At 48.0% G+C, this 15,800-nt stretch overlaps 1 protein-coding gene across 1 annotated transcript; it reads right to left on the bottom strand.

Annotated features, from left to right (window-relative positions):
* Window positions 1-613: 613 nt before the first annotated feature.
* Window positions 614-4,685, bottom strand: OTOL1 (otolin 1). Its single transcript, XM_018079190.3, is given in 5 exon segments — window positions 614-1,582; window positions 1,585-1,907; window positions 2,037-2,108; window positions 2,543-2,632; window positions 4,349-4,685. Coding segments are annotated over 5 exon segments (1,413 nt in total). The 3' UTR covers window positions 614-991.
* Window positions 4,686-15,800: the final 11,115 nt, after the last annotated feature.

Below are 15,800 nucleotides of genomic sequence, written 5' to 3'. Positions count from 1 at the left end.
GATTCAAAGATAAAATAGCTTTAAATCTTTCCATGTGATTTTAAGAAACCTACTGCTCACGTTCACATCTGACTGAGCTCTACAAATCAAACTCTGCAATCTTTACCGAAAATTTTATTTTTTTTAGATTATCAGAACCGATTCCTGGAGGGGTTTGGACCACGGGAGATTTGCAGGAGCTGACCTGATGAGAATTACAGTCAGGCCATGAGTTTCTTTACATAATTTGAACAGGCCAATTACAAACCTGGAGCCTGGGATGGGAAATCCCCTTTCCAAGCTGGTCCTGCTGGTGTTTGGATGCTGGTTCCTCTCAGCCATCACAAAGGACGTGTCGCTTCTTGGGGCTGCCAGTTAAAACTAATCCATATATTCACAGAGTCACAGAATATTCTGTTGGGAGGGACCCACAAGGATCAAGTCTAATTTTTAAGTGAGTGGGGATCAAACCCACAAGCTTGGTGTTACCAGCACCCTGCTCTAACCAACTAATATTGCAAATATAAATAATTGTGTGAAAATATTGTGAAAAGCAGACACTAAACCATTTCTGATGCCCATTTCTCCTCTCACAGGCACAGGGAAAATCCTGTTTTCCAGTGACATTGTGAAGTAAGAAAACACACAGGTACCCCCAAAATGCCAAGCAGTGGAAGGAGTTCTGGAAAACTTATTCCAAAGTCCAGAACACTGGACTTACAAGGGAAAAACTCCTAGCAGTGCTGCAAAAAGCACCTCCTATTCTCTTCAAGGCTTTTTTATCTTTGCCAGGCCCTCCCCTGTAGCCTGTGTGAGTTTATCTCTCCTCCCACCACAGACTCTGTAATTCTCCTCTGGAACACAAGAGGAGAAAACATCCAAATTATCTTTAAAAAGGTATTTTTTTCTTAGGCAGGAAAGGCTTCCTAAGCGAAACAAGGCCTAATGTCCTCGTTACAAATCTTCTGGAAGGGTATCTGCACTCGACAGAAGACACCTTCTCCCTCTAACTCTACCTCAGGACCTCGAGAACATCCGGGTAGAGCAGGAAGCCCGTGAAGACGCTGTCGTCCTCCGCGCCCGCGTAGACCCCGTTCCAGTCCCGCGCCACCTCCAGCCACACCTGGTCTCCTGCACCAAGCTTCAGGATGGTCAGGAAGGAGGCCTGGTCGATCTCCTGCCCGTGGACGGTGTCCCTGGCCTTGGCCACCCTCCTGGTGCGCGCCACGAGGCCGACGCGCGCCGGCCGCCCGCGCACCGTCAGGTGGAAGGCGAAGACGTAGGTGCCGGGCACGGAGCAGTTGAACTTGCCGGTGGAAGGGTTGTAGTCCCGCTGCTCGTTGTACAGAACCCTGTCAAACCTGATGGGCACGTTGGGGGGAGGGAAGGGCTTGGACAGCCCGGCGCTGAAGGCCGATCTCGGGGCCTTGGCGGGGTCCCCGCCGCGCGCCCTTGGACCCCGCGCGAGCCCTTTCTTGGCCCCGCGCCCACCCGGCCCCCCTTGGTTGTCTGCCAACCCCTTGGAACGGCTCCCTGGTCCCATCATTATGCCGGCAGGGCCCAGGTCCCTTTTCTCACCTTTAGTTCCTCGCTCGCCCTTTTCTTCCCTGTTTTGTCGTTGCCCACCCCCCGAATCCCACTTGCAGCCCCCATGTCCCCTTTGCTCCCTTTTTCCCCCTTGGTCCCCCCTTCCCCTCTGTCTCCCTTCGCCCCTCTCCCCCCTGGCTCCCCACAGTAGCCCTTCTCCCCCGTGTCTCCCTTTTCCCCTTTGTCACCCTGTTCTCCCACCACTCCTGGGTCTCCGGGATCCCCCCTGTCCCCCTTGGCTCCTTTGGTCCCGTTCTCACAAGTGTCCCCTTTGGACCCCTTTTGTCCCTTCAGCCCAGGGAAGCCGTAGTTGCCCTTATTGCCTTTGGCTCCGGCTTCACCTGGAACAGGGAAAAGTAAGGGGGGAAAGGAAGATTAAAACACCAGCAGTGTTGGATTGTTTTGGAGACAGAGACAGCAAAGGGAAAGGTCAGGGCAATATTCCTGGTTTCCCAGCCTGTGTTACATACCTTGCAGCCCAGGTTTTCCTGGATAACCGGGATTTCCACTTGCTCCTCGCTCGCCTTGCTCCCCTTTTCCTCCTAGAACATTCCACCATTAATGAATTCATTACTCGGTGCTGGTGTCTGCAGCCAGCAATCATCACACAGCAATCAATCCATTGGGACCATTTCCATGTGTCCCTCACTTCCCTGACAGAACAGACACTAGCATTGTGTGTTTGCAAGAAACCCCCTCAGAAACCTCGGCTGAACCTCACACCTCAAGAACCATCTCACTCTGTGCTGGATTTCTGCCTCACTGGGAGGCAGTTCCTGCTGCTTAACAGCAAGATGCAGAAGGTGACAGCATTCCTCACTCCAGGATTGCCAAAAGCCTTGTTCCAGAGGTGAATCAAGGCCTAAAAGGCTGACTAAACAGCTCAGCACTCTGCTGCTGGAAGCCCTTTCTCTTGGAAAAATAGGGTTTCTTTACATTTTGTGGTATTGGATGAGGACAACAGCATTTGCTTTACCTCTCTCTCCTTTAGAACCTTTTGGACCTTGAGGGCCTGGAGCTCCTGGCAGACCTGGCAGACCATCATCTCCCTTGTCCCCCTTGGGACCTGAAACACAACCACATGAACAAAATTATCTCAGTAACTCAAAGGTTTCACTCTATAAACAACATCTGCAATAATTGCTGAGCAACCTGGTACTGGGGAGTGTGTGGAAGGGGCTTCCATCCCTCTGGGAAGAGCTGGGTGTTTTATTTGACATCATACAACCAGTGTAAATCTTACAGTTCTGCATTTCACCCTTGGCCGTAGTTAAAGACTTTTTAAAACCAACTTTGAGCTGCCTCAGAGCCACGGGAGCTCAGACAGTGATGAAACTTCAGAAGTAATCACTTTTTAATATCTGAGTGCATCTAAGGAGTTCCCATTGCTTCGGAATTGCCCCTCTCCTTAAAGAGAATTAAGTCTGCAAATACAGAAGTGGCACCTGGCTGACAGTTCCTTGCTGCAGAAAGGATGGATTGAAAGGCAAGGAAGCTGGCTCCAATCTTTCCTTCATTTTTACATCCACCTGGGAATCTCAGAGACTCCCAGTGAATGTCTGGGAGCAGATTATGGCACCTTCAATCATCCAAAGGACTTTTCCATCAACACTCCAGAGACATAAGAAATCAAACTCCCTTTGCAGCCACTAAAACTTCCATCAGCCAATCCCTCCCGAGCCCTGGGAAGTGAGAATCCCTGGAGTACATTGTATTAAAGGAGAATTATTTCATGATTTTACCACCTTTCTTCAGCTGAACAGTTTCTCTCTCCAATATTGGTGCTTTTAAAGTGAACATTTGCAGACTAATGCACTATTCATTCGAGCAGGATGAGAATGAGGTGCTCTATAAGGTGTATTTTAGCAGTAGAAAGAAGAGACAAAGTGTGTTTTATGAAATATTTATAAAGAGCTGTCTCTTGTGAGAGGTCCTTTATTTATTTATTTTTGGGCTCGAACCCAAAATTATTCCTGTACTTAATTTCCTCTTTTCCAGTGGGGAAAAAAAAAAAAGATGAGAAAAAAAGAGAGGGGTTTATTACAAACCTTCAGCAAAGATGCAAAACCGCTCCAAGGTAGTTTTGAGGCTCACAAAGCCATGGTTGGAGTGACTGGGAAAGTAAATCTGTGACTCTCAAGGGCTCAGACACAGGGACAGAGAATTGAAGAGTGTGGCCACCTGCCAGGAATGGGGGACAGGGCTCTGCTCAAGTCCCACACCAGTGTGATTTCATGGGAGGGAGCTCCTTTTGGGGGCCTTCCCACTCGTTTTGGTGGTTTATAACTCCTGGGATGTGACCAGAATGCACTTTTTTGCTTTGGATTTACACAAGGTGTGATCACATTCAGCATTGCATTGAGTTATAGAATATCCTGAGCTGGGAGGGATCCCCAAGGATCATGGAGCCCAACCCTCAGCCTTGCACAGGCCCATCCCCAGAGTCCCCCCCTGTGCCCCAGGGGATCATCCAAACCCCCCTGGAGCTCTGGCAGCCTTGGGGCTGTGCCCACTGCCCTGGGGAGCATGGTCAGTGCCCAACCAGCCTCTGGGGGAAGAACCTTTCCCTGAGATCCAACCTGACCCTGCCCTGGCACAGCTCCAGCCATTCCCTGGTGCTGTCCCTGGTCCCACAGAGCAGAGATGGTGCTGCCCCTCCACTGCTCACGAGGAAGCTGCAGATTGCTGTGAGGTCTCCCCTCATTTCCACACGAATCATTTCTCGAAGGAAAAGCTCCTTGATGTGGTGTCTGTGAGGGCAGTGAGAGGGTGATCCCCCTACCTGGGGGTCCCTGCTCCCCCGGCAGCCCCCGGGGCCCCATGGAAGGGGGGCAGCAGTCGCAGCAGTTGAAGAAGAACTCGGCCGTGTCCAGGGTGTAGTTCTCGAAGGGGAACATCGTGGTGGCCCCTCGGCTCGGGGGGGGTAACTCAGCTGCACCTGGAGCTGCCGGGACTGGGATTTTCCCCGGGAGAAGGGTGGGAGGGGGGCGAGAGGCCACCAGCTGTGGGGGCTTTGGTTTCGTGTACTTCACGGCCGGGGTCACCTTCGGCCCCGCGCGCACGACCACGGCCACGGCCAGAGCCAGGAACGCCCAGACGGGCCCCGGGGAGCTCCACATCCTGGCAGCTGTGGGAAAACACAAACACAACAATAATCCCTCCAAAACACCCTCTGCCTCTGCCCCACAAAGCCACAGGACTGAGCTTTGAGGCTGTGAGGGTGGGCAGGCCCTGGCACAGGGTGCCCAGAGAAGCTGTGGCTGCCCCATCCCTGGGAGTGTCCAAGGCCAAGTTGGGTTGTAAAGGACCTTAAAGCCTTAAAGGACCTTAAAGGTCCTTAGAACTAAAGGTTCCTTAAAGGACCTAAAGGACCTTTGGGTTGTAAAGGACCTTAAGGACCTCAAAGGACCTGCCACGGGTAGGGACACCTTCCCCTAACCCAGGTTGCTCCAACCTGGCCTTGGACACTTCCAGGGCTGGGGCAGCCACAGCTTCTCTGGGCAACCTGTGCCAGGGCCTCACAGGGAAGAATTTTTTCCCAATATCTAACTTAAATTATCCCTCTTTCACTTTGAAGCAGTTCCCCCTCGTCCTATCACTCCACGCTCTTCTGAAAAGTTTCTCCCAAACTTTCTTGCAAGCCCCCTTTAAGCACTGGAAGGATACAAATAGAAATCAGTAATGATTTCAGAGTCCTGCACAACTGCACAATTTATATAAAGCTTTGCTCCAAAAGAACAAATGGAAACAAAATGACACATCAAGTTTCCCAAAATGAAGTATTTTGGAATCAAAGCATCAAGCACCAAATATTCCAAAAATTTCACCTTGATTTTTTTCTGACTGATTTTCTGGACTTCCATATTTTTAGTGCAAACTATCACATCTGTTCTTTTGATTTTTAAGGTGTTGATTCAGCTGAACCAGGAAGAAAGAACACAGTAAAAAGGACATTATTTTTTTCCTATAGAACAGGTGATGCCTCTCAGGTGACTTGTCATAAAAAGCATCTTTGTTTCTTTTTTAAAGCTGTAAATACAAACAGAACAGAGTCCCTTTCTTGCTGAACCTGTAACCCAACCTTCCCTACAGCCACAGCACTTCAGTGCATGAGAAAGTCTCCAGGAGGTATTCCAACTATCCCTGCCATCCAGGGGGCAAAAGGAGATCCCATTCCAAGTCAGGCATTTGCAGGATTAGAATCTTTCCATCTTTAAGAATTCAATTTTAGAGGAAAGGGTGGTGATTTTCTTTTTTTCCATTTTCACACAAAACCAAATCATGAAATAGAAAACTGAATATTCACATAAAATTCCCAGTGGTCACTGTTGCCATTCAACACATTCTTCACCCCCTCAGCTCCAGTAAAGGCTAAAATTCTCCTTTTGAACAACATACTCATTCAGGAGTGTCCTGCCACTGCTGGAAATAATTAAAAAACCCCATAATTTCCACACAGAAAGAACCTATGACTTTAAAGATCAATTAACTTTATGGGAAGTGGTAAATCAGTTCTCAAATCCCAATAATTTCTGTTTCGCTGTCACACCCCACTTCTGCTGCAAAGCTCTAAACCAGACACACCCCAGTTAAATAGTCAGAATTATGGATTGCTGTTAAATACTGGAAAAACATAATTAATAACAAAATTATACCTTACTGGTCTGTATAAAAAATAACATGCTCAGAGCAAGGAATCATTAAACAGATTTTCATTATAAGGGGCAAGACTGTTCCTAAAATAATTATTCTTCATATGTGGAAGGTGTCCCTGCCCATGGAAGGGGAGTTGGAATGAGATGATCTTTAAGGTCTCTTCCAACCCATTCTGTGATTCTATATAGAAGCATTTTAATAAAAATGAAATTCTGGACTTTTTCTTTCCATTAACTCATCACCACTGAATTAAAAATCATTCCTTTGAATCCCCCCCACCAGGAAAGATTCTGGTTCGGGGTGGACACAAAGCAGGAAGAATTAAACTTTGCTGCAGTGCCACTTCACTCAGTACATCTATATTTAATTGCATTTAAATATCTCCTGACTGTTTACATCTGTCCTATAATAACATGGGAATAATACACTTGTTCTTTATCTGCTCCCTAAAATTCTAGTATTTAGATATTCCAGTTCACTACAGGTATTTAACCCCAATCTGCCAGTTTTAGATACCAAGGAGATTATTTAGATATCAAGATTGCATTTTCTGTTATTTAATTATTTCTAGTCCTTATATGGGAGAGGAAAAAAGTCAGTCCTCATGCAGCCATAGATTCCTTATAGCAAGTCATTTTTCTGGGGTCAAATTCCACTGCCCCTATGTCTTAAATTCTACAAGTTCATTGCAAATACCCCTCCTGAAGCCTGAACAACCAGGGTGTGCTCTCTCCTACCTTATAAACGCTCCTGTTCCCAGAAAAACCCCCCCTCCACGGCACTTGGAACAAGACAATCTTATTTTGGGAGAGAATCAGTTTTATTTGGGGAACAGCTGCTCCCGTGGCCAATAAGAGCCAGCAGAGGAGAGAAGGGGGGGATTGGCAAAGTCCCCTGAAAGGAGCAAGGTGACATCGATACCTGGGGACATTCAAACACCTCCCTGGGCTGGGAGGCTGCTCTTCACGTGGGATGGGTTTGGGATCTTCCCCCAACACCAGTTTTTGGGGATTTAGGGAAGCTCCTCTTTAATCTCACGTGGTACCACCAGACTCAGAGTGAATTTGTCCATTTGCTTGAGAAGGGTCCAGGAGAAAAGAGTGAAAACCAAAGCAGCACAGAAAATAAGCCAGTTTTGCAATATTAGGTAATTTAAGTATTAATGCTCAAGTAGGCAAACTGGAAAAGAGAATATTCACAAAGAAGTGGGTAACATGGAATTAAATTGTGCTTGAGCTGAGTAAAAAGTGTTAAAAGGAAGTTAATGTTCCCGTGTGAAATCACAATTCCCATTTCTCACAGATTTCCCAGGATTTAGCAGCTCCTGGAAGAGCCCCTCCCACACACATCCCCCAATAACCTGATTTTCTGAAACACTGCAACGTGTTCTGGTTTTCTTTGTTCATTATCACAAAACAATTGAGCCAAACAGAAAACAGACTGAAGAGAAAATTCTCTGCTGTGCTGCTGATTAGGGGAGGGAGTATTTCTATATGAGCAGTGGAACAGATAATTAATCAATCCGAGATATAATTCCAATTTTTTCCCATTTTCTCTTTTTGGTCCTCACTGTCCAGGGCCCCCTTGTTTTCCTCCTTTCCCACTGTATCCTGGTTTACCAACAGAAGGGTGAGAATTGTTAAATTCCACTTATTAAGAGTAACTTTGGATTCTAGTCTGTAATTTTTTTCCCATGACCAAATTAGGAATCAAATGCTTGACAGAAAAAAAAACCTAAAAATGAAAGAAAAATATCTTTGGATTTTGCTTTTAGAGTTGTTCTGTTTTCAGCTTAAATTTGGGGGAGAGGGAGTTCATTTGTGATGAGAACTTTAAATCCTGCGTGGTGTAAAAATTAAACAAGTCACGTGTGTAAAGAAAGGAGACGTTCCTCATGTAGGATTTTAAATGCTTGACTGCAGAAAAATACTGCCATAGGGGTTTCCAGTGGATGCAAAGGAATGAAATGATCAGTATCATTACATTTAATGTTATTATGATTCAGATATCAAGGGGGAAATGAGATGGGAAAAACCCTGCATCAGTCTGTGCCAGTGATCCCACAAACCTTCCACCATATGTTGCTTCAAATTCTCTAAATCTGCAGGATGGCAGCACAGTTGCACCTAAATAGAGATTTATTGCCCTATAAAGTGTAATGGCCAGAAAGATCCAAAGGCTCCCATTCCCCAAAAATACCCATTTAGGGAGTTATTTAAGGACTGCAAGAACTTCACGGTGCCCATTCCATTCTATGGAGTCAGTCATTTTGGGAGCCCCTAAATGCACATTTCAAACACCAGGATCATGTAGAGATTTATGGGAGAGAGCAGAATTCTAGCACGTGAGTTGTGGGCTGAATTCCCACACTGGGGCTGGTTTTTGAAGCCTTTTTGGAGTGTAAAACATATTCCCTGGGGTGTCACCCCAGGAATGGAGCACAGTCCCACTCCAAGCCCTGCTCCAGGAGTTCCTTTGTCAGGACCTGCAGGTGCCTCTGCCCCAGGGTAAGAAACACCTCCTTTGTGCTCCTCTGGAAACTCGACAGAGCCAAAGGTAAAAAGTGATAAAATTACCTGGCTCCCCTTTTTCACCCCGGTCTCCCTTTGTGTGCCAGGGCAGGGATGTCACGGAGACCCGGCTTTGCTGGGAATGCTGTTTGCCTTGTGTGTTTGGAAAACAAAAGATCCTCAATAGCCCTACCTTTGCTCATAGCCAGGGCTGGGATTGTTTCCCCCCTTGTCTCCAGTACCAACTCTCAGGGAAGGCTTTGCACAAAGAAATAACTGTGTTTCTGACTTCTGAGTCGGATTGTGCCCTTGCCGGTGCTGAGATGTAAATGTAGGAACAGCACGGACTGAAATTCTGGGATACTGAACTCAGAGCTGGACTCAGAGCTTTCCCAGTCCTCAGCTACACTACCAAGCTTTAATTATTGCAGGTTTTAAACAAATCCATGTCCCAGCTGCACCTGCCCAAGAGGTGGCAAAGCCTCATGTCAGGCACAGCCTGGCCAAGGCAAAGTCCTCTCTGTTAGCAAAGACTTTAATTGGGAACTCATTTCTCCACATTAACCACTGAAATCGTTATTTTGACACTGGGAAATCCATTCTCCAGATGTTAATAAGCATCTTATGAGCCAAAGGACTTAGAGGTCTCCAAAGCAGCAGATTTAACTCATAGGGAATCTTGTCCTGCCCCACAGTGTGGACATAGGTGGTATGTCCCTTTACCAGGGATTTGACATCAGGAGCTGTTGCAACACACCTTGGAAACAAGGAAATGGAAATATCTAATTCCCTTTAACCCAAATTCTTCTCGGCTCTGACAAATACACACTTTGTAATAAAGTAAAGTTACAGCACAGGTCACACAGTACCTTAAAATCATGGCAGGAAGGAAAAAATCTGGGAACACAATTATGTGTGTGTGTGCTGGACTCAAAATGCTGGGCAGTTTATAGTATTTACAGAATTAAAAAGCAAAGGATAGGGAGAGAATATTTATTTTTGACATACAAACTACCTGCAAGGGGCTTTGGATCAACACTAAAGTCAGGAGAAAAATTCCCACTGATTTCTTTGGAATATGCCTAATATTCTCCACCTCCTCTGCACTTCACCCAGAAGCAGAGGCAGCAAAATATCTCTGAAAGAATAAACAGGGGAATGGATAATAATAATAAAAAACTATAATTATAAATAAATTTTAAATAAAAATACAAATACATGGTATTTTTTAGACCTTCTGATTGGAATCACAGAATATCTTGAGTTGGAAGGGACCCACAAAAATCCAAGTCCAACTCCTGGCTCTGCACTGGTCAGCCCCAAAAATCACACCAAGAATCACACCAAGATTAGAGAAGGAGCAAAGTTACTCCCTTTTCATCTCTTATTTCTCCCTTGAAAAGGGACAAAGAGCAAAATGTGCTTCAGTGGGACGGATTTCTGAGGCTCAGCACAAGAGGGCACTCCAGGAGCTGCCAACAGCCCTGCCAGTGAGGGTGTGAGCGTGGACATGTTCGGATCTCCAGCTCAACAACAAGATTCCAATCCTAACAGGAGGTCCCCCACTTGCTTCTACAGAGCAATAAAGTGGCTGTAGCAATTTAATATTGGCCAGGGAGCTGAGAGAGATGTGAAGATGTGACTCAAGCGGGATTGTAGATCCTGCCCAGCCCTTGTTCTTAAAGTAGAGTAATCCTTTTCCTTCTAATTACTTGTTCCCAATGCCAGAATGCCACCCAGCTCCTCCTCTAGCTGGGGACTGGCAGAGTTACCCCAGAACACCAGTTAAGACTGAGATTTGTGAGGACAAGTCTGCTTATAAATAATTACAAATTCACTACATGATATAGATAGATATATAGATATAGATGATGATAGATATATAGATATAGATGTAGATGTAGATGTAGATGTAGATATAGATATAGATATAGATGTATATAAGCAGTTTCCTGTGCAACAGAATTTCTCAGACTGGAGAAACTGAACAAAATTCCAAAAGAAATCACACCAGAAGACAGGATGAGCCCTGGCCACCAGTGTCCCACCCAGCCTTTCCGGCCTTACAGGTACCTTTGAAGGGACTCTAATTGCCAAAACAGGAGCTCCAGAGAGGTGTGGTGTCATCACTTGGAGAGATAATCACCCTCAAACGGTTGTCACACACCCCCAGAGAGGTGATTGTTTTATCTGCCCTGTCATTAGATAAAAGGTTGTCCTCTAATTTGGCAGGTTGAATGAGAAGAGTAACACTAAATTAGTTAGGAGCACAATTAACAACACAATAATGGGAAGTTTAGCCACGGCATCACCTCTGCCCAGCATCCCAGCCTTTTACAGGAATATTCTGCAAACTCAGACAAATTCCATGCTTACTCTGGGAGTTTCCTTTCCATTCATCAAGGCAGCCTGACTAGGTAGACAAGATCTGAAGAATACATCCAAATATTGAAAAATGAAAAATGAAAAAAATGAAAAGAGTTCTGCCTGTTGTTCTGCTGGGTTTGAAGGAACATCCTCGGGTCAGCTCAGGTTGTAGGTTTTGGAGATTAGGGAGAAATCTTTCCCTGGGAGGGTGGGGAGGCCCTGGCACAGGTTGCCCAGAGAAGCTGTGGCTGCCCCTGGATCCCTGGAAGTGTCCAAGGCCAGGTTGGAGCAACCTGGGACAGTGGAAGGTGTCCCTGCCCGTGGCAGGGGGCGGAACAAGATGATCTTTAAGGTCCTTCCAACTCAAATCATTCAGTGATTCCACGATTTGAGGTAACCAGGCCTTCAGAGGACCTTGCAGTTATTTTCCTCTAGCTGTCAAACTTCAAATAAACTTACCCCAAATGAGACCACATGAAAAAAAGTGAAAAGTGAAGTTTCAGATCTCCCACCTGCAACAGACAGGTGCAGACCAGGAAAAGGAGTTACTAAAAGCACCATTGTGGCACCTTGACATGACTTAGTCAATATTTGACATCCAAAGCCACCCAGGGTCCAACCCAGCCCCTGGTGATCCGGGCTGGAAGAACCCTGCCTGTTGGCAAGTGTTTCTGCAGCGGGGTGTGACAGAGCCTAAAGGCTCACAAAATATTACAAATTACAGTTTTGACTTCAGGAATGCTCTGACAGCCTTTATGGCAGGTGTGGGATTTTATTCCTGTCTCGAGGGATGAGCTGGATGTTTCCTGCAGGAGCAAAAGCCAAGGGCTTCAATCCCCAGTAATAATTAACACAAATCCCCAGTGGCCAAACAAGGAAGGGAGCAGATCTTCCAGAGCTGCAGCCCCTGGGGAGACAAGGAAACAAACTCCTTTCTTTTTATCTGCTTTATTGAGGTAACAGCTCTGGTCTGATTTTTACCTTTAGGGAAGGCTGAGCTTCCAGAAGGTTTGGAGCAGGAGGCTGGTAACCCCAAGGAAGTTCACAACCAGACCTAGCTTAGGGGTTACACTCATCTTTTAAGGTATAGGCCTGATTTTAAGGCATTGGGAGGATTTTTGGCTCCTTTTCTCAGGGCAGAGGGAGCTCCATGGGCCATCTTGCAGCTGGTAAATGCAAGGGTTAGACGTGTTTTTAAATGTATTTATGAGACCACACAAAGCCTCTCCTTTTCAAACCCTTGCTGCTCCAGCTGGTCTAATAGAACAGTTAATTCTTCATTTCCTTTTTTTTGTTCCCCTTTCATTGCTTTGCTTTTCATTTCTTTCATGGGCAAGCTGAGAGGCTTCTCCTGAGTCAGGCAGGAACCTGGCAGGAGCAAGAGGCTCGGGGGGGAAACAGTGGGTGAAGGGAAAGAGCCTTCCATGTCTCAGCAGCAATAGATGATAAATCAAACCCAGCCTCCTTTAGATTAAACCCTGTCCTACTTCTCATAAAAGAGTTAGTAATCCTGAATTCAGTCAGTTCTGACTTGGTGAAGTTCTTCCCTGTGGGAACACTTGGTAGGGCACCTGCAGCCCTGTCTGGTCTCAAGGCAAACAACGTTTGATTATCAGCAAATCTGTAATTCATTGTAAGGCAAATCCTTCTCCTTTTGATAAGACACTGTGTGTGTCTAAAGGCAAGACTGAAACATTTATAGACACACTGAACCTGCCTCTAAACCAACTGGCAAGGGCAGCTGATGGGTGAAAGGGCAGAGCACAAGTGTAATGGGAGCTGGGGGGCTCAGCCTGGAGAAAAGGAGGCTCAGGGGGGACCTTCTGGCTCTGCAACCCCCTGTCAGGAGGGGGTAGCCGGGGAGGTCGGGCTCTGCTCCCAGGGAACAAGGGACAGGAGGAGAGGGAACAACCTCAGGCTGTGCCAGGGGAGGGTCAGGTTGGATATTGGGAAAATGTCTTTATAGAAAGGGCTGTCCAGCCCTGGCACAGCTGCCCAGGGCAGGGGGGGAGTTCCCATCCCTGCAGGGATTTAAAAGCCCTGTGGATGTGGCACTTGGGGACACGGGTCAGTGGTGGCCTTGGCAGTGCTGGGTTAGTAGTTGAACTTGATGATCTTGGAGGGCTTTTCCAATCTAAACAATTCTAAGTTTCAATGACTCTGTGACCATCAGCAGGAAGACTGAAGCAAGACAGTAACAGATCATAGGGATGATAATGAGAGTGTGGGACAGTTTGTAAACACCTCTTCAAAAATCACCCCAAGCAGTCCCCTAAAATACCTAGAGCTAAAGTTGTTGTGTGGAGCAGGTGCCCTGATAACTCAGAGTGCTTTTGCAAGCTAGGAAGGGACACAGTTATTTTAAAGCTTAAAACAAAGCCTCTACATAAGTATTTTTTAAGATCAAAGACTCAGCAAGCATCAGTTCCACGGTCAACATCCATAAAAAGAGCAGAAGAAGGCTCTGTTCTCACTGCATCAGCTGGGAAGGAAAACATCACATCCTTATCACCCCTTTGTTGCCTGTGCAGCTCTGTTTGTGTAGTGCCTTTTAAAGGCATTAACTGAGGAAAGAGCATTTTTAAAGCATCATTAAAAATGTGTTCAAATATTAAAAGAACAGCTTTAATACCAGCAGTTACACCTGGCCCTTTGAAACAGTTTGCATTCCTTTATGGCTTTTTTGTGGTTAGAATTCATCACTGGGTGCCAGAACAAGGACACGGTGGCCCCATTGTGAGGGAGGTGACCCCAAGTCCCACTGGGGTGACTTTGTTTAGTGAATGAGATTGTACCTGGAATTCACCCAGAATCACAGAATATGCTGAGTTGGAAGGGACCTACAAGTATCATTGAGTCCAACCCCATGGGAAAACTGAATAAAGTGCTTGTTGCTTTTATTTCTCACTTACACTGCAAATTTGAGTTCCTAAGTAGCTGTTTGGTAGTGAGCAGGACATCAAATCCTGCTTTTTTATCTCTGGGACAGAATAAACTACAGAAAACCGAGCCTCATGGTTATCATCATTCATTTCACAGGATTTCAGATAAAGTCCTGTAAGTACTTGCTCATCCATATCTCCCTTTTCTGGAAGCACCTGATAAACGGTGCTATCACACAGACACACACCCGTTTCCCTCTCTCCATGCCCGGTGTCTCCCAGCCGTGCCGCAGCACCTCGCTCAGGTCCTTCCCACCCATCCCTTTGGAGCCGAGATGCTCCCAGTTACCTGTGGCCCCCGGGCAGCCCTTCGCACCCCCGCTATGCCGCAAACTACACTAAAAACAGATATATTCCAAGGTCCGGGCGCGATGTGAAGGGCTCCGGGTGCCCGCAGGTCTGCGCGGGGCAGCTTTGGCGCAGCCGGTGCGCGCTCCCTGCGCTCCCCGCATCCCGCCTGACGCCGGCGCTTGGAAAAGCCGCCGGGTCCAAGGGAAACATCGCGCTCCAGGGAAACAGCCGGCGTGCCGGAGGTGCCAGCCGGCTCATTCCACGGGCATTACCCAAGGGGCTCGGGCCCCGATCCTCCCACCCCCCGACGGCCGCAAGCCCAGCGCAGCGGCTGCGGCAGCGGCGTGGGGCGGAGCGGCCCCGGGGCCGCGTGCGGAGGAGCGAGCAGGTAGGAGGAGAGGAGGGAATGGAGGTGAGGAGGAGGAGGGATGAGAGGGAGGCGAGAGAGGGGGGTTATTTAACAGCGGGGCTGGGGAGCCGCGGGTGCCCGGCGCGGAGGTGAGCGGCGGCGCGGGGCCGCGGAGCAACCTCCGGAGCGCCGCTCCCGGGGCCCCGATCGGAGGCGCCGGTGGTTTCCCGCAGCCGCTGTTCTCCCAGCGCTGTCCCGCACCAGGAGGCCCCGCACGTGCCCGGTGCCCGCGTCAGCCCCCGCTCAGCGCGGCTCGCCCCGGGCCTCGCGGCAGAGGGCGCGCCCGGGCATCCACGCCACCCGGAGCATCCCCGCCCCGGGCATCCCGCACCCCGGAGCACCCCGCGCCCGAGCATCCCCGCACCCCGGGGCCGGTGACCTTGGCCCGGAGGGTCTCCAGAGGCCCGGTAAGGAGCGCGAGGGGAAAGGCCCGGGAGCAGCGGTGAAGCCTCAGGGGGTTTGCTCTGCTGTGCTGCCTTCAAGGTGGTGGTGGCGTTAGGGACTGACCTACAGCCTTCAGCAAGGTCCCCCTGGGCTTAAAATGCTCCCTTGGAACGAGAGGAGCTTCGAGGTCCCTTGGAGCCCAAACCATCCTGTGATTCTGTGACTCGTTGCTGCAGTCGGGGGTTTCCAGGTGTTGTGGCTGGTGCAGCTGTTGGAGGATGATTTGCCTTGGCAGGGGGTTACTGCAAACCAAACACCCAGAAACACAAAGGTGGAAACAGGGGATGGAGGAGGGAAGGTGACTGTGCTGCTCAGAGCAGTGTGATGGAAATACTCACTGCTTGCAGGCTTTTGCTCTTAGGTTTTCTTAGGGTTGCTGGTGGCTCCCAGTAATCCTTCAGGGGGAAGCAGGTGCCAGATCTACCTCCCTGTTGGAGCTGGGATAGCAGGGAAGAGAATCCCTGCAATAAAGGCTCTGCTTAGTCAGCACAAGGTACTTTGTAGACTGTGGATTTTGATGCTTTAGGAATTGAGATGCTTCTTTATCTTTTTCTCACAGATATCATGAGTATGGTACAAATAACTATGTTTTGAAAGCAATTCCACGAGTCCTTG

Source organism: Manacus vitellinus, unplaced genomic scaffold (assembly GCF_001715985.3).
Source record: "Manacus vitellinus isolate BGI_N305 unplaced genomic scaffold, ASM171598v3 scaffold_45_pilon, whole genome shotgun sequence".
NCBI classification, from domain to species: domain Eukaryota; kingdom Metazoa; phylum Chordata; class Aves; order Passeriformes; family Pipridae; genus Manacus; species Manacus vitellinus.
The sequence above is the reverse complement of the archived record's forward strand: the minus strand, read 5'-3'. Positions and strand labels throughout refer to the sequence as shown.